Source organism: Zerene cesonia, unplaced genomic scaffold (genome assembly GCF_012273895.1).
Source record: "Zerene cesonia ecotype Mississippi unplaced genomic scaffold, Zerene_cesonia_1.1 Zces_u006, whole genome shotgun sequence".
NCBI classification, from domain to species: Eukaryota; Metazoa; Arthropoda; class Insecta; order Lepidoptera; family Pieridae; genus Zerene; species Zerene cesonia.
In genome coordinates this window covers 997040-1015554 of record NW_024045136.1, presented here as the reverse complement: position 1 = coordinate 1015554, position 18515 = coordinate 997040, and the positions used below count along the sequence as shown (strand labels likewise).

The following is an 18515-nucleotide window of genomic DNA, read 5'->3' as shown; positions in this document are numbered from 1 at the left end:
ATGTTATTTGCAGTTAACAATTTTCTTTTTTCTTTATTACAATATTTATGGCAAGACTAGGTATAAACCTTCCTCTTGACGAGACTATTTATTAAAAAAACCGCATCAGCAGCAGTTGCGCAGTTTTAAAGATTTAAGATAGGGACATAGACAGAGAAAGTGACTTTGTTTTTTTATACTATATAGTTGTATATGCTATATACTATGTGGGAAATAGCTGTTATGATCCGAGAGCTAGCAGTGGTATTATAATAAGTATCTTAATTTTTTAGATGATGTCGTGGATTACGCATTTGACAATATATGGTCTAATTTTCATTTATAACTGTTTTGGCTCTTTTATAACCATTATATTGGAAATTGCAGTTAAATCCTACTAATATTATAAATGCGAAAAATTGTAAGGATGTGTGTGTTTTTGCACGCAAAAACTACTGAACCGATTGCAATGAAATTTGTTACGTAGACAGCTGGACAACTGGAATAACATATAGGCAACTTTTTATAATATATATAATCTAGATATATATAAAATTATATATATCTAGATGTTTGTAGTAGTTTATTCATTACTACTCCGTCCGGCTCCCCGGCTTCACTCATGGTTTATATATAGCCTATAGCCTTCCTCAATAAATGGGCTATCTAACACTGAAAGAATTTTTCAAATCAGACCAGTAGTTCCTGAGATTAGTGCGTTCAAACAAACAAACAATCAAGAGCTTCAGCTTTATAATAATTGTATAGAAGAGACATGTATGCGAATTAAATTTTTAATTCGTTAAAGATTACTGTTCAGTTTTTTTTTTAAGTGACCCGCGGTTGAAAACGCGTAAGTCCGTATCCCGAAGGAATATCGGTATAAAAGTGCCTATGTGTTATTTCAGTTGTCCAGCTATCTACGAAGCAAAATAGTATTATTATTCACCAATAGATGCCAGGAAAAAAAAACACGAATAAAACACGAATATGACATTTTCTAAAAAAGATTCCTAGCTAGATCGATTTATCGCCCCCGAAACCCCCTATATACTAAATTTCATGAAAATCGTTGGAACCGATTCCGAGATTCCAATTATTTATATATATATATATATATATATATACACAAGAATTGCTCGTTTAAAGATATAAGATATCTCTATTGCACATTGATTCGCTTCAATGGGCGAAGCAAAACACAGTTATGACATCGTCAGATTGTAATATCATAAAATAAAAACAGTTTGACGACATGCGACATCTAGGCCGCTCGCATTTGTGGGTGTTTCGCTTCGTATCGTGATTGTTATTATATAGTGAAGTCCCGTGTCCCCTAGTGGGGTATGGGGCAGATGATGTACATCCGCTTCACTGATCGATTTTCTTTATGGACAAGTAGGTGATCAGCCTTCTGTGTCCTGCCAGACAGAGACATTTTTTTTTTGTGCGTCCCCACCGGGAATCGAACCCAGGACCCCACGGTTCTACGCTCACGCGTTAACCACTGTACCAAGAAGGCGGTCAAATGCGGTGATTGTTATTGGTTGTTTTTAATGTTTTTAATCCTACTCCTACTATATACCCTACTATCCTACTCCTACTATATATCCTACTATCCTACTATTACTATATATCCTACTATCCTACTCCTACTATATATCCTACTATCCTTCTAATATTATAAATGCGAAAGTTTGTAAGGATGTGTGTGTGTTTGTTGCTCTTTCACGTAAAAACTACGGAACCGATTGCAATGAAATTTGGTACATAACTAGCTGCGCCCCACGGTTTCACCCGCGTAAGCCCGTATCTCGTAGGAAGTTCGGGACAAAAAATTTGTCTATATGTTATTCCAATTGTCCAGCTATCTACGTGCCAAATTTCATTGCAATCGGTTCAGTAGTTTTTGCGTGAAAGAGTAATAAACACACACACACACATCCTTACAAACTTTCACATTTATAATATTAGAAGGAAGGAAGTAGAAAGTAGGATGTAATAATTTTGTTTGAGACTATTTTCATCGTAATGGACTATTGAACAAACATTTATGTTTCTGTTATTTAAAGTTTATACGCAGAAAAATAAAATTTTTCAATAAACACATTTTATCTGTCTTTTTCTTCCGAATAATCTACGGAACGGCTGGACCGATGCTGATGCGACCTTCACTGGCAGACAGCTGACGTAATACGTAAGACAATAAAATGAAGTTTAAATGCTTCGATATTTCGATGTGGGGACCATTTTAGCATCTCTATCTACTATACTTCTATAGACGACTTGCGATTTTCTCCCTTCTGTATGTATGTATGTCCATTGTGCCCACAGGACCGCCGGGCGTGCAATTCGAGAACGCCCTACTCCAGATCACCCCGGTGAACAAGGACAAATGCCCTTATGTAAGGGAGAAAAACGATATTGGCTTTCAACTATATACCAGGTAAATAAAATCGAAGCATCTACATACCTTGAATCCTATCCTACTAAATATTATAGATGCGAAAGTTCGTGAGGATGGATGTATGTGTATGTGTAGTTGTATGTATGTTTGTGACTCTTTTACGCAAAAACGATTGAAGCTATTGCGATGAAATTTGGTACGTAGATAGCTGGACAACTGGAATAACATATAGGCAACTTTTCATTCCAATATTCCTACGGGATACGACCTTACGCGGGTGAAACCGCGGGGCGCAGATAGCGAGCAGAGCGAGATATGTATATTTATATATGTATATATGCTTCGCCGTAGCCCTACAGCACCCTAACGCAAATAAAGAGAGAATGGATCCAGGTATCCTGCGATTAAGTCGTTTAAACAAACAAACAAAAAATTCAGATTGACCTAGCTCGCTTCCCAGTCGCATGGCTCGCGTTTACTCGGGCTTACCAGTATAAAGGCTTATTCCTTTCTCAGGTCTCAAACTATCTATGTACCAAATTTAAAACCAAATCGGTCCCGTGGTTTAGACGTGAAGAGAAAACGTCAGATTTAATTCGGTATTTATACACATACCCTCGACATTCATTGTTTCTTGACGATACTGATGATGAAGGTGATAAAGGTGATGATTAAATTGGTGACGGCAGTGGTGATGGTGATGATAATGATGATGATGATGATGATCATGATGACGAATATGATAACAATGTAACTTCCTATATATCAATACCTAACAAAGAGGCAAGATTTGTTTTCGCCATCAATATTAGAAGTATTCGTACGTATAACAAATCAAATTCGGCCACATCCAAGTCCCTTTCGCGTTTATAAAAAATTTGTTCGGATTTCTATGAAAGCTTAAGATCGCGCGGGTTTAGTTACATCACCTCACCTTGGAGAAATATCGATAAAAAAATCTATGTTAATTGCATCACCGCTAAGGAAATGTGTCGACATTGCGATCCAATCTCGTTATAATGAAAAATTCGTCTACGTAATTCGTAAGTATAAGTGGCCCAGTATATATAACAAAGATTTTTTGGTTTTTTGACGTGACAACGTCTTAAATTAGGTTGCGGCCGGGTCACTCATGAAAAAGTGTAACGCCCGGTAACGTTACGATGAGTCACCGAACTATGATCGGTCCGCCGCGCGAGCAGCACTAGAGAATTAGGCGCATTGAATCGGCGCGTGCTTGTGTCTCTGTCTCTGTCTTTCTCGAGCGTTCTTGGCGTTGGAAAAAAGACGTTGTCACGTAAAATCTTCGCTCGTAAAACCGACTTTACAGGCAACCATTTTTTTTTTTTTAGTTTAATAGTATTGAAATAATCCTACTTCCTACTAATTGTTCCTACTAATCCGGATAGGATATTAATATTATAAATGCGAAAGTTTGTAAGGATGTGTGTGTGTGTGTGTGTATTATTTGCTCTTTCACGCAAAAAGTTCTGAACCGATTACAATGAAATTTGGTACGTCTACTTTAATTGGGTAAAAGAGTCTAACCGAGTCTGTTACATACAAACACAGGTGAAGCCAATAAAAGGGTGTTAAAAAACATGCAGACTTGGTCACCTGTACATTGAATGTACATATACACACATTCATTGGCACACGCAGCCAATCACAATCGTTAAGTCTAGCCGTTAATTTTTGTTTTTTTTTTTCTCTTCTTTTTTGATTTATTGTATGCTTCTGTTTTCTGTTATCATCTGTTGTGAGTGCGTGTATGTCTGTGTGAAAACGAATGTTTTTCTTTTCTTTCTTTCTATATTTTCTTTCATTGAAATGATCAAATTTAAAAGTCAATTGTTTAAGAAAAAAAAACAAACCATCCATCATCAAATAGTCATAAAAAGATTAAAATGAAATGGGACCACATGGAAGGCGCTAGTAACAAAAAAAGAAACCTTAAAATCGATTCACCCAGTAAAAGTTTATGAGAAACACAGTTGAAATGATAACCTCCTTTTTTGAAGTAGGTTAAAACGGTGTTCATATGTTCAAAACACTCCGGGAGCGACACATTGAAATTTAGCTAATAATCCAGGATTGACTTCCATTCCATTACATTTGACTGTATCGCTCACGGCCATTAAATCACTACATAGGTCAATCCATCATCACATTCCAGGCACAACCCCAACGAGCCACAGTTTCTCGGCATCGATGACGATGAGAGCCTCTTCGCGTCCAGCATCGACTTCCACGATCGCACGGTGATATACTTCCATGCGTTCATGGAAACTCCGATGGACGGCAGCGCGTTATTCGTGAGAGAAGGTGAGTCGATGGAGAAGAGAAGTTTTACGCACGTTGTACCAGATATTATATAGCCTAAAGCCTTTCTCAATAAATGGGCTATCTACGGCTGCGGCTCCCCCACTTAACTCACCGAGATCTTATTTTAAAAGAAAACCTGCCATATAGTTCCATTAAAATTTGTTCCAGTTCTGACAATTTAAAAGTGGTTTCGTGTTTCGTCAGTCAATAATCATTTCCAGCTCTCGTGCACCGTGGCGACACCAACGTGATCATGGTGGACGCACAGCGTCTGGAGGCCGGTCCATGGTACTTCACGGCCGCTGCCAATACGTGGTATATAGGCCGAATTGGGGGACAGTTCATCGACTATTTGGTATCGAGGTGAGGTCTCCGTACATGATTCGATATTTAGGAAACAGTCACCCTTGTAACCGTTTATCGTATTCTAGTGATTATATTTTTAACTAGCATATGTCCGCGGCTTGGTATGCGTGAAATTCGGAGTAGCTTAATGTTACAATACATATAAAGTTGGCTCTTGAATCACTCTCTTAAAAAAAAAACTCCATCAAAATCCGTTGCGAAGTTTTAAAGATCTGAGCATATATACCTATAAACTGTTACGATACTGCATATGTACGACTGTTATATAATAAGATCAGATGCCAACGATATATTAAAAATTTCTGGAAACTAATAACCTAGTCCGACAATCTATTTATACTAGCTGCACGCCCCAGCTCCGCCCGTAGTCATTTATCGTAATTGAAATAATATAAACTATCCTATCTCTTAAGTTGGATCAAACTGCACATGGTGTGCAAATTTGATTAAAATCGGTCGAGCAGTTTAGGAGTCCATTGCGGGCAAACAATGTGACACACAATTTATGACACATATTATGATGGTATTTCTTTTCAGAGGTCTTAAACTGAATCAAACCCATCTAGTGGGACACAGCCTCGGAGCGCATGCAGCCGGTGTCGCCGGACATAGCTTAAAATCAGGTGGGCCATGCTTTCCTTGCATTCTTATGAAACTTATGCGCGTACAAATTGTCGGAATTACAAAAGTCTAAATGGATGAATGAATGAATGTATATGTTTGTCACTCTTTCACGTGAAAACAGCTTATCGTATGTGTATGAAGTTTGGCACAGAGATAGGTTATATATGGGTATCACGAGAGTGACGTCGCGGATTTTTAAACAATAAGGCAAGGATCGACAATCGGATGGACTGGGAAGGATGAGGAAAAGAAAATGGGCCTCAAGTGCTACAGCTAGTACATTATATACGTCATTTAAATATTTTTTGACGTGACAACGTCTTATAATTCGATTGTGCCGGCTGCACGCACGAAAAAACATGACTCATGCGGCGTTACCTCGCTCTGAGGCATTCCATATAAGGCTTGAAGCGCAAGCGAGAGCGCGGAGCGAGCGACAGAGAGTCACAATCGGCCTTCGCGTTCGGCAGTGTTCCATCAGTATTTTCTAAAGACGTTGTCACGTTCAACTTGAGGCAATAGAGAGGCGTGCCAAGAAGCTCATAAACGACGATGATCTCGTAGGCAAAAGACTCCAGAGCTTCGGTCATCGCCGCAGAGTGGCTAGTTTATCGGTCTTTTATCGGATACACTTTGGAGAGTGCGCTGCAGAATTACACAGCCTAATTCCGCCATCCCCATTTTTCCATCGATCGTCGAGGCGCACAGACTCTAGGCACCGCTATTTGGTGGACGTTCCATGTACCCGGACGAAGCGGTTCGATTCCACATTCTTTATTCGAACCGCAAGGGATTGGAACATGCTTCCTGAGTCTGTGTTCCCCGACGAGTACAATCTGGAGGTCTTCAAGAGAAGAATGAACAGGTACCTTCTAGGGAAGCGCGCTCCATCTTAGACCACATCTCAGCTTACCATCAGGCGAGATCGTGGTCAAGCGCTTCCCTATCATGAATAAAAAAAAAAAAAACCATCGTCAGTAAACCGACTTTACAGACAACCATTTTTTCCCCAGGTCGCGTGTCACGTATAACCGGTCTCGATCCGGCGAAACCTCTCTTTGACAAGATACCACTCGATCAAAGACTCGACCCCTCAGATGGTGAATTCGTCGATGTAATCCACACGGACGCTGGAATATTTGGTGAATAGACTTTCTTCCATAACGTTTCATTAGCTTCACCTGTATGTTTTTATGTATCCTCCTCCTTTAGACTCGATTTTGACCTACTTTGAAGGGACAAATTCAAACTTTGTACACTTATCAAGAATCGGTGACAATACAATAATTTCCAGTTTATTATATTATCCTAATATAAACAAACACACCAACTAAGGCTGTCAATGCACGCAAAATAACAACTTAAAGTTGGGAATTTGAAGTTTTTGGGTATGGGTACATGTGTAATGGTACATGTGTAGCCTAGATAGACAAGTAGCAAATCGAAATCGAATTTTCGGTCTTACCAAACCGAGACATTATCTTTGGTTAGTCCTCACTGGGAATTGAACCCAGGACTTCTTGATTCTACGATCGCGCGTAATAACTATCATGGGGTAAGGAAAAACAGTAACAGGAGACGATTGGAAACATTTCAGGATATAACAGGAACGTGGGGCATGTGGACTTCTACCCCAACGGTGGGGTGAGTCCGCAGCCGGGCTGCGAGCTGGAGGTCGTGGTACCGCAACAGGAATTGTTAAATAAATGTATGTTTTCTACACTAATTTTATAAAGCTGCTAAGAGATTGCTTCCTAGCGATAAGACCGCCATTTGAACATGTTTTTCTTTTATTGTATGTCCTTTCTGTATTTCTTTATCTTCCATGTGTGTGCAATAGACTATAAAAAATAATAATAAATAATAAAAACTAAAGAGTTTCGTTCGAACGTGCAAATCTCAGGAAATATTGAAAACTCTTTTAGTGCCACATAGTCCATTTGCCAAGGAATGCTATAGACTATGTAGCATCAGTCTACGATGAAATTGAATGGAGCAATTTAATGGTTATTTAAATAAAACTTTCTATTCAGAGTAGAAAATTCGCGATTGCTTCAAAAGGAGGCATATAACAAAACAAGTAGAATATAAACTTACTCAGAAACCTTTAACCTAACACTTTTTCCGCATTCTCTTTTGAATATCATGAGTTAACTGCTTCAATTATTATGTGTCTCTTAGAATGAGCTTCATTATTCGTCTGGTGCCAATACTTTCCCATTCTGGTATATTATATTACTGTTGCTTTAAGAAGTCTAAGATGATCCTGATCCTTAATTTAACAACAAACATAACCCTACCAGCTTTCTAACTGGAAACGATATAACAAATAACTATCCTACTATACTACTTCCTATCCTGCTTCCCACTTCTTACTATTCCTACTATATTATAATATTATATTTAATATTATATTATTATTATCCTACTAAATATATTATATCCTACTAAATATATTATATCCTACTAAATATATTATAAATGCGATTGTTTGTAAGTATGTGTGTGTGTTTGTTACTCCTTCACGCAAAAACCACTTAACCGATTGCAATTAAATTTGGTAAGTAGACAGCTGGACAACTAGAAAAATATATAGGCTACTTTTTATCCCGATATTCCTACGGGCTACGGACTTACGCGAGTGAAACCGCGGGGCGCAGCTAGTAGATTATATATGGTCTCTAGATACTTTTCAACACCGTGTTCAGTTGCATAATAAGACAAAAACTGACGCCACGTCCACGAGGGAATTCGAAAATGCCACACCAACTAACGAATTTAATATTGTCAAATCTAGTTCCATGTTTTGATCCTTAATTAACATTTAACAGATTTCTGCAGCCACTGGCGTTCATATAGATTCTTTAGCGAATCTGTCCTACGACCTAAGTCGTTTGTCGCATCCAAATGCAGTTCATGGAAGGACTACTCCAAGGGGCGCTGCGCTAGTGGCGCAAGGGCCCATATGGGATATGGAGTGGATAGGAAGTAGGCAGAATTTCTTTTAATGCACATATTTTTTTGTTATCGGTTTGCACATACTAAGAGATCAATGAGCCAGGTCTCATAACGCGAAATTAAAGTATATTTTTTGCTACAGGATTGCACTGATCTATTTTAAATGAGACACCATTTTTTTCTCGCTTTATCACTTGAAAGGACTCTAAATTATAATGTTAATGGACCAAGGAAACGGACACATACACACTATATCTCGTATGGGGTGTGGTGTGGATGGAAAACTTGGGTCTTTAAAGCTTTGATATTAGGCAGAATTACATCTAGATCTCTTTTTACATAGGATTGCACTAAGGAATTTTAAACTGGATACCACTTGTGTCTTGTCTTAGCTTCTGCTTTGGAAGGGTTAAGGGAATAATTGCCCAAGGGCGCCCGCCCGCACATCGGATACCATGCACTGTGTAAATGTTCTCTAATTAAATAGATTGCACTGATCAATTATTAAATGGAACACCACTTTCATGAATAATACATGAAAAATACATAATTACATAAAAAGGCGTACACATAGATATTAGTTTAAGCATCAAGATGGTGTTATTTTTTTATGTCATAGTCGGCAATGGAGCTAGTGGGTCGCCTGATGGTAAGCACTACATTTGGATAGGCATTAGGTCAATTGCAGACCTTACGCCTTTATAAATGGATTTCCAACTATAAATTGGGAAGGGATTAAGGAAGGATTGATGAGAGGAATAAAGGAAAGGACTGGGAAGGGTAAGGAAAAGGATATGGGCCTCCCGCTGCCCCGCTCACAGTACGCGAGCTGGCTCAATTCGTGCCGAAGCGTGCTAGATTACCACATACAGTTTAATTTTCAGTGTGCATTTTTACTTTGTTTGTCCGTTTAGTTGGTTGTTTAGGAAATATCCTTGCTTATGAAAACGAACTCTTTACATGCCATTTCACTTCCACTGTTCAAATAAGAATATGTTTAAACTATTTTAACCCAATTTTCCTATTGTAATTCAATATTCCTTGCACTTATCACATGCCATTTCACCTACACCAGTAGATCCTTCGCTTGCTATCTCGCTCCAACTTCAGGAATAATAACATCAGGCATTCAAATAAAGAATGTATTGTATTTATAATTGTGAAGTTATTACAGTTCATACAAACAGAAAAAATTCATACTTGCCAATATATCTATCTCATTCTATCCCCAATGTTAGAACGAGCTGACAATCACTTTCTCGCTCTAATATTAAATGTTACTATATAAGAAGGAGACAGAACATACTCCACATGAATCGAACATTGTATATTTCACAAAGGTAAGCCTGCTTTGCATTACAGGTGAAGGAAACGAAGAATCGTCTAGGCGTCACCCGTCTCAGTCACACACACGCAACTCGATCCGTAAATACATACATTCGAAATCCAACACAATACAGCTGGAAACTGAACAACTCAAACACACGAGGAAATCATTATTTTACGAGAAAACCCATCAGAAACAATACCGAAAACGACGTTCAATACCACTATTCAATCAACGAGACGACGAAAATTTCCTATCAAGATTATTTGGACTGTCCAAAAAGCTAATTATAACTTTAGTGCGAGAACTATCCACACCGTTAAAAGCACCGAATAAAGACCTATTCAATACGATTAGAGAGAAACATAGTTATGTAGCAACATTGCCGGGTTATCAGTTGAGAAAATTCAATTTGGAATTTGGCAAAAATCCCAATCTCTTGATGAAACTTTTGGGCCTCGAAGGGGACATTTTAAAGATCGCCAGTGAGAAATAATGTACGTTAATCTCAGAAATAAATTAGCTTTTGAATGCAGATTGTTATTAGATTTTTTTGTAATATCCTGCTAATATCATAAATGCGAAAGTTTGTGAGGATGTATGTATGTGTATGTGTATGAATGTTTGTTACTCAGTTACGCAAAACCTACTGAAGCGATTTCAATGAAATTTGGTACATAAATAGCTGGAAAACTGGAATAACACATAGGCAAGGAAGATTTTTTATCCCGATATTCCTACGGGATATCGAGTTACGCGGGTGAAACCGCACCGCAGTGAAGTGTGAATATAGTTTTTTCAAGATGAACGAATTGTTGAAATCGGTGCAGTAGTTTTGTGTAAAAACATTACAAACATACAAACAGGAAATCAAATGCTTCACCTTTATACTATAAGTTTATATATACACACCTTTTTATAATGATACAGTGCGCAATAAAGTTTTAATACAACAACTTTATTTATAATCATAAAGGACTCTATATACAACGCTTCAATAAATAAACCCTAATACCCACCCAAAAATCCCCACCCTAGGATTCCCTGTGTAGCTTTATGTTTGAGCTATATACTTTTAAGAATTACTTTAATTAATACAGTTTTTTTATATATTTCAGGGCAAGAGGGACATATTTCTTAGTGACACATCGACAGAGTCCGTTCTCAATAGAATAATAGAATAGAGCAAATATAATTATAGTAATATTATTGTAGTAAATAAATTTTATAGCCAGTATCATCCTGTTTAATTACTCTAAGACCTATCAAGCACTTATAAACCTATAGTTTGCCTGATCGAATGAGTTAATTAAATGTTTTTTTTTTGCGAAAACGTTTCAAACATACAAATATAAAAAAAAATTTCCTCTTTATAATATGAGTGTAGACAATCATTCCACCTACCATCCAATCATCCATGACTCTCTCTTTGTATCAAACAATCATTCCATTTAAATATCAATTCAATGAAAGAGTTTATTTCCATGTGAAATAAACTCTTCTTTCTTCCTTAGTAACAAAGCAGAAAGAGAAAGAAAAAAAAATACACTTATTTGCTGGACATGGCATGATACAATAAAAGTGTCATACCACCACCAAATAGGACATAATTCAGCTATTGCCAGAAAAGCTCCGAGAGCTGGTTTTCAATAACTCATTCACTCCTCCCTCCCCATCCTTCCATTGCATCCCCAACTCCCACTCACCGATACATATGATCCCGCTGCAGAAGAGATCCCAGCACCACCGAGGTGAGGTAGACCGGCTGCAGCAGCTGCGAGAGTAGAGCGCCCTGCAGCCCGGTGACGCACCAGCGGGCCAGCTTGTCCGAGCAGGACATGGTCAGCAGCCGCTCGCCCTGGAACGCCAGCTCGTGAGCTTGATGGTTGAATAGGCATATCGGGTCCGCATCACGTTCGAAAGCTTGGGGGCTGGGAGGTGGGAAGGTGGGGGGGTGGGTAATTTTGAAAGAAGAAGGTGGTAATTTTCAAAAAAAAACTATTTGCCTTCAAATTGTCAAAACTGGACCAAATTCAAATGGGACCAAACCACATGGGAGGCACCAGATTTAAAATAAAAAAAGACACATCAAAATCGGTTCACCCAGTAAAACGTTATTTACAAACACAAAACAAAATGTAGTCCAATTTAGATTCCTTTTTTTAAATTATAAGTATAGAATTTATTTATTTTAAGTTTGCAATATTTTTTAACAAGAAAACGTTTAAAAAACAGAAACCCGACTACGTAAAACTAAATTACCTCTAGAGGGCGCCATATTCGAATAACTTTGACGTCACATAGCCTACAACCAGTGGACAATCAAGACGCTTCTAATGATGCATCATTTGTTGCCTTAAGATAGGTAGTTTAGAAGTTATAAAGGAACAGATGAACACACTCACACACATACGAACAAACATACCGGTCAATATCATAACCCTCCTTTTTGCGTAGTCGGGTAAAAACTACTCGTCGGTTTTCAGAAATTCTTTCACCATTAGAAAGTTGCATCTTCAGTGAGACCTAGCCTAGGCATGTACCACGGGCAAACCCGGGGCGGACAGCTAGTAAATGCATAAAATGCTCACCTGTAAAACACCATCCCACGTCTGTATCAAGCTAGAATTCTTCACCGGAATGGTGCCTTCGCCTGACTCAATTTTGGTGCGCAGTTGACCGCGAGAGAATCTATGGCAACAATAAATCACTACATAGTATAAAACAAAGTCGCTTTCTCTGTCCCTATGTCCATATGTATGCTTACACACTTATAAATCTTTCAAACTACGCAACGGATTATGATGGATTTTTTTTAATAGATAGAGTGATTCAAGAGGAAGGTTTATATGTATTATGATATGTATTTAACTATTCCGTAATAACGCGTTCCAAGCTGCGGGCAAAGGCTGGTATAGACATAAAATAATCTCAATGTAAAAACAAACAAGTAAACAGTTAAGTTATATTTTATGCTTTTAACCGTGGATTTGGTGTACTTAGTATTGTAATGATATTTCGTACTGTCCAATATTGCTGATATGGGTCATAATCCCCACCAGCTAATATTTCGTTGTCAGCAATATGGTATAAAAATAGGGTTGTGTTTTTTATTTTTTTGTTTACGGGCTTTCCTCTTAATGGTCGCAACACCACCTCAGCTACGGAAGAGTCAGATATGCCGGAAAGTACCAGTAACGCGCTGGTTGCAGGCGACGAATCCCTACTCAAACTTCCTCCTACTAATCCTACTAATATTATAAATGCTAATATTATAAATGAAAGTTTGTACGGATGTGTGTGTGTGAACCAGTTGCAATAAAATTTGGTATGTAGTCAGCTGGACAACTGGAACAACATATAGGCAACTTTTTATCCCCGATATTCCTCCAGGATACGAACTTATGCGGGTGAAACCGCGGGGCGCAGCTAGTCAATTATATTGTGTAGTCGTATCTTGTCTAAAGTTTATGAGTTTAAAGTTATAAACAAGTGTTTTGTGATTTTTTTTTTTTTTGTGAACACGCGCCAACTGAACAGTAATCCATGCCGCGGGCGAGAACTAGGTCACAAAACGGATCACGCTCCACACCTGTTGGGATGCCTGTCCGGCTCCAGCTGCTCCTCGTGAGGGCTGAAGATCCTCGCGTCGCCGCACGGCGCGGTGCTTATGAACAAGTGCACGCGTCTGTCGGGCTTCAGCCTGTAGCCGGCTCTCGCGTGCGGCACCGGCTCGATGTCCGACGCTTCGATTGGCTGACGGGGCCCTGGAAGATCGAATACATACATAGAGAGAGAGAAAGAGAAAGATAGAAGGAGAGAAAGAGAGAGAAATAAGGAAAGAGAGAAAGATTGTATCAATCAATCAATGAATCTTTTATTAAGTGAATGAATGAGAGAATGAATGAATGAATGAATGAATGAATGAATGAATGAATGAAATATTCTTTACTAGCGGTCCGCCCCGGATTCGCCCGTGGTACAAATATAGCCTTAAGCCTTCCTCAATAAATGGGCTATCTAATACTGAATGAATTTTGCATAAGCGCGTTCAAACAAACTCTTCAGCTTATAATATTAGTATAGATTGAACACTAAAATTATGACAAAACAGGATACAAGATGCAGAAGACGGCTTTATTGCTCTGAGTGTTTATAAATATTTTACTCACTTGCCGATTCGGCGTACATCAACAGCTGGCTATAGAGATATCTTTGTAAGCAACGTCGGGCGGCCACCTGTAGAGAAAAACATTATTTACAACATTTCTACTATATAAAGAATGTAAATAAGAACATATTTGTCTCGGCACGCCCGACAGATGTGTTGACGTATACTAATCTAACTGTATGCAGTAATAATGGCGCCGTAACGCGTTACGTAACGCACCGGTTCACTCTCCCATCCCAAAAATCACTTTAAAAAACGTGGCGCATTTTTCGATTTCCTTTAGGTACAATTAATCAAAGAGGTCGTAAATCCTATCCTACTAATATTATAAATGTGAAAGTTTGTAATGATGTGTGTGTGTTTTTGTTACTCTCTCACGCAAAATCTACTGAACCGATTGCAATGAAATTTGGTAAGTAGACAGCTGGACAACTGAAATAACATATAGGCAACTTTTACCCCGATATTCCTACGGGATACGGACTTACGCGGGTGAAACCGCAAAAAATCTCAAAATCATAAAAAAAATAAAACAACATTTCCTCTTTATAACGTTAGTACAAATACACAAATACATATAGATAAAACACACAGATATAGGTAGCACTAATAGAGATATAGATAATACAGCTACAGATATGAATAAAAATGACATCTATCTCACCTCAGCGTGACAATCGTTAACAGCTCTGCCGGATACGGACATTTTATCACCGGACACGCATTTAGTGCCAGTCGTCACCGCTATGATCTATAAAAATTCATCATCATCATCAGCCCATATATGTTCCCACTGCTGGGACACAGGCCTCCTATGAGGGCATAATCCACCACGCTGGCCAAGTGCGGGTTGGCAGATGTCACATGTCGTCGAACTTTTGATTCTCGGACATGCCGGTTTCCTCACGATGTTTTCCTTCACCGTTTAAACAGCGAATAAAAATTAATAAAAGATACAAATAAAATAAACCACTTGGACACAGACAAGTAACACTTATAGTGTGGTAGTCGAGCACGCTTCGGCACGAATTGGGCCTGCTCGCACCGGGGAATTACCACACTGCCACAGAAAACCGGCGTGATATAGTAGCGTGCTACTGTGTTTAGTATGGTGAGCGGGGGAGCCGGAGGCTTATATCCTTTTCCTCACTCTTCCCAGTCCTTTCCTTTATTCCTCTCGTCAAATCACTACATAATATAAAAATTAAATGATTAAATCTTTAAAACTACCCAACGGAGTTTGATGGGTTTTTTTTAATAGATAAAGTGATTCAAGAGGAAGGTTTATATCTATAATTACATCTATTAAACTACTTTGCAAAAGTAGTGAATCTATATATATATATACATAAGAGAAAGTGGTGTTAGTTACACTATTCATAACTCAATAATGGATTAACTGATTTGGCTGAAAATATGTGCAGAGGTAGCTTAGAACCAGGATATGGACATAGGATAGTTCTTATCCCTGAAATCCCACGGGAACTGGAAAACGATGCGAGAAAAACCCCGGGTCTATCTTTACTGAGACTACGCGGGCAAAGCCGCGGGCAAAAGCTAGTAAATGTAAAGAGAAAAACAAACAAACAAACCTTAGCGCCCTGCAACTCATTCTCTATCGTGATCACGATACCGGCTAGCACCTTCCGTTTCAAATGCACCGGGTCGTTCTGCATCAGTTCGTTGAATTTCTCATTCACCAATCTGTTGAAAACAAACAATAATTTAGTATTTTCTTGTGTTTGATTTTATGCGAGTATAAGAAATTTAGAAATTAAAAACTTTTTAACGGATTTTAAACGCGATTTATTCATTATATTATATATGTCACCGTAAGATTGTAAACATCGTTATATTACAATCTATCTAGTAAGACTGTAAACTATCGATAGATTGTTGTCATTATGATTGCAATTTAACGCATCTTTTTTCGCTTGATTGTAATCTATCGATGGGAAGCGGTCAAATTGTGGACCGGCGTAGGACAACTCGCGCTCTGATTGGTTGAACGGTATGCGCCCCCGCCACCCCGGCCACACGCCATATTTGTTTGTTATTTCGTTAGTTGTCGAATGTAAACAACTATGTGAAAACAACTTATATCTTTCGAATAACTTACATAATATATAAAACTGTTGTGAACCTAAAAAATTATCTGTCACTAACCCAAGATAAGCAGTTTGAATGACAAATCAACGAATTAGTGTTTCTTTCGCAACATATCCTAAATTACATGAATCGCTCGTGTTTTGATGCTTATGAACTTAAATAATCTCATTAAATAACAATGAGACCGACCAATCAGAAAGAACTTGCAGACAGTTGACAATTTGACGCGAGACAGATTGTAATTTAACGGTTTCACTTCGGTAGATTACAATATAGCGAAGAATAATGAGTCAAATTGCAATCATAATGATACGGTTCACAATCTATCGATAGTTTACAATCTCGCTAGATAGATTGTAATCTAACGATCTTTACAATCTAACGGTGACATATACATATACGCTCACGGTCACGGGGAGACCACGCTCGCTGTAAAGTGTTCGAAACGTCGGGTCAATAATATAATGAATAAATCGCGTTTAAAATCCGTTAAAAAGTTTTTAATTTCTAAACAATAATTTGTTATGGTAAACGATCACACTTATATCATGTGGTGTATGTTCCCAATGAACTCTTCACCAACTCAACCGATTTCTATGAAATTTGGCATTTTATGTGTAGTTTGGTCCAACTTGAGATATAGGACAATTTTTATTTCGATTAATTATCCCAATAATTTATAATCTAATATTATTAATGATTACTCAGCCACAGTACACACTATATATATAAAGCAGTGGTGGCTCAGTGGTGAGAACCTCGGACTTCAAAATCGATAAGTCGGGGTTCAAGACCGGGTGAGCGTGCAGGAAATAAATTGATTATTCAATTTATCTGCGCATGTAGATAATATCACCACTGCTTAAAACGGTGAAGGAAAACATCGTGAGGAAACCGGCATGTCCGAGAATCAAAAGTTTGACGACATGTGACATCTGCCAACCCGCACTTGGCCAGCGTGGTGGATTATGGCCTGAACCCTCATAGGAGGCCTGTGTCCCAGCAGTGGGAACATATAAGGGCTGATGAGAATGATATATATATATATATATATATATATATATATATATATATATATATATATATATATATATATATATATATATATATATACTAGCTACATATAAAGAATACTTTCACATTTATAATATTAGTGTGATTATCTGCTCGCGTAAAATACGTGTCAAAATACACCTCTGAAACGACTGGATCGATTCTCATTAAATATTGTGTGCATATCGGTTAGGTTTGAGATTCTATTTTTCATACCCTTCAATTATAAGAGAAAGGCAGAACAGCGTTATATATATAAAAGCGATACGTCACTCACGAAATCACAAAAACGGCTGAATGTATAAAGGTGAAATTTGATAGGGAGTTAGTTTGTAATAAGTAGACGCGCTCTAAAAGCGCATTTTACAATAGGGCTGCGTTAAAAGCGCCTAGGGCTGTCGATAGCTTTTTTTTATATCATCGTCGACAATGAATAGATGGTAGGTCGCCTGATGGTAAGCGCTACCACCGCCCATGAACATTTGGAGGGGCGTAAGGTCAATTGCAGATCTTATACCTCTACAATTGGGAAGGGATTAAGAGAGGATTCACGAGAGGAATAAAGGAAAGGACTGGCAAAGGTAAGGAGAAGGTTTAGTTACACTTACTTGGATATATGGTCGGCCAACGGTTGCGGCATACCATTTGCGGGCGCGTCGACATCCGCCACCGGTTCTGGCGGTGATGATGATAATGCAATGTTGGCCAGCGCCGCTTTGGACGCCGCCAATTTCGCCTGCTTCTTACTTGAACCTGAAAATTGGTGACATAAATAATTATCTTATATATATAAAAATGAAACCCGTTTTCCTTGGTCACGGCATCACGCGTGAATGGCTGGACCGATTTCACTAATTCTTTTTTTTTTGTTGTATTTGTTATTATTAGGAGAAGGTTCTTACGGAAAAAAATATTAAGAAAATCTTTCAGAAATATTGAAGATGAAAAATGTACATTTAATTTTGCATATTTTAATAAACGCGAGTAACAAATGTCAATGTCATTCACAGCCATAGATTATATTTATAATATAAGGAGTTGAAATAGGGAGATGAAAGCGATATATGCATGTGACATCTGCCAACCCGTACTTGGCCAGCGTGGTGGATTATGGCCTAAAACCTTCATGGGAGGCCTGTGTCCCAGCAGTGGGAACATGTATGGGCTGATGATGATGATGATGATGACGTAAAAAC

The 18515-nt window shown here is 38.2% G+C and overlaps 2 protein-coding genes across 2 annotated transcripts in view; one reads left to right on the top strand and one right to left on the bottom strand.

The window, feature by feature from the left end:
• The window catches only part of LOC119838867 (inactive pancreatic lipase-related protein 1-like), a 15995-nt gene extending 4771 nt beyond the window's left edge, over positions 1–11224 (top strand). Inside the window, exons 2-9 of the mRNA XM_038365009.1 lie at positions 2314–2425; positions 4563–4711; positions 4933–5074; positions 5615–5700; positions 6715–6843; positions 7299–7409; positions 8533–8689; positions 11105–11224. Of these exons, the coding sequence (XP_038220937.1) occupies positions 2314–2425; positions 4563–4711; positions 4933–5074; positions 5615–5700; positions 6715–6843; positions 7299–7409; positions 8533–8689; positions 11105–11162 (944 nt within the window). The 3' untranslated portion in view covers positions 11163–11224. The remainder of the gene's footprint in view (positions 1–2313; positions 2426–4562; positions 4712–4932; positions 5075–5614; positions 5701–6714; positions 6844–7298; positions 7410–8532; positions 8690–11104) is intronic.
• The window catches only part of LOC119838866 (double-stranded RNA-specific editase 1), a 38870-nt gene that overhangs the window by 10964 nt on the left and 9391 nt on the right, over positions 1–18515 (bottom strand). Inside the window, exons 11-17 of the mRNA XM_038365007.1 lie at positions 17928–18072; positions 15750–15861; positions 14822–14908; positions 14159–14225; positions 13579–13753; positions 12578–12677; positions 11693–11844 (exon numbers count right to left, since the gene is read on the bottom strand). Of these exons, the coding sequence (XP_038220935.1) occupies positions 11693–11844; positions 12578–12677; positions 13579–13753; positions 14159–14225; positions 14822–14908; positions 15750–15861; positions 17928–18072 (838 nt within the window). The remainder of the gene's footprint in view (positions 1–11692; positions 11845–12577; positions 12678–13578; positions 13754–14158; positions 14226–14821; positions 14909–15749; positions 15862–17927; positions 18073–18515) is intronic.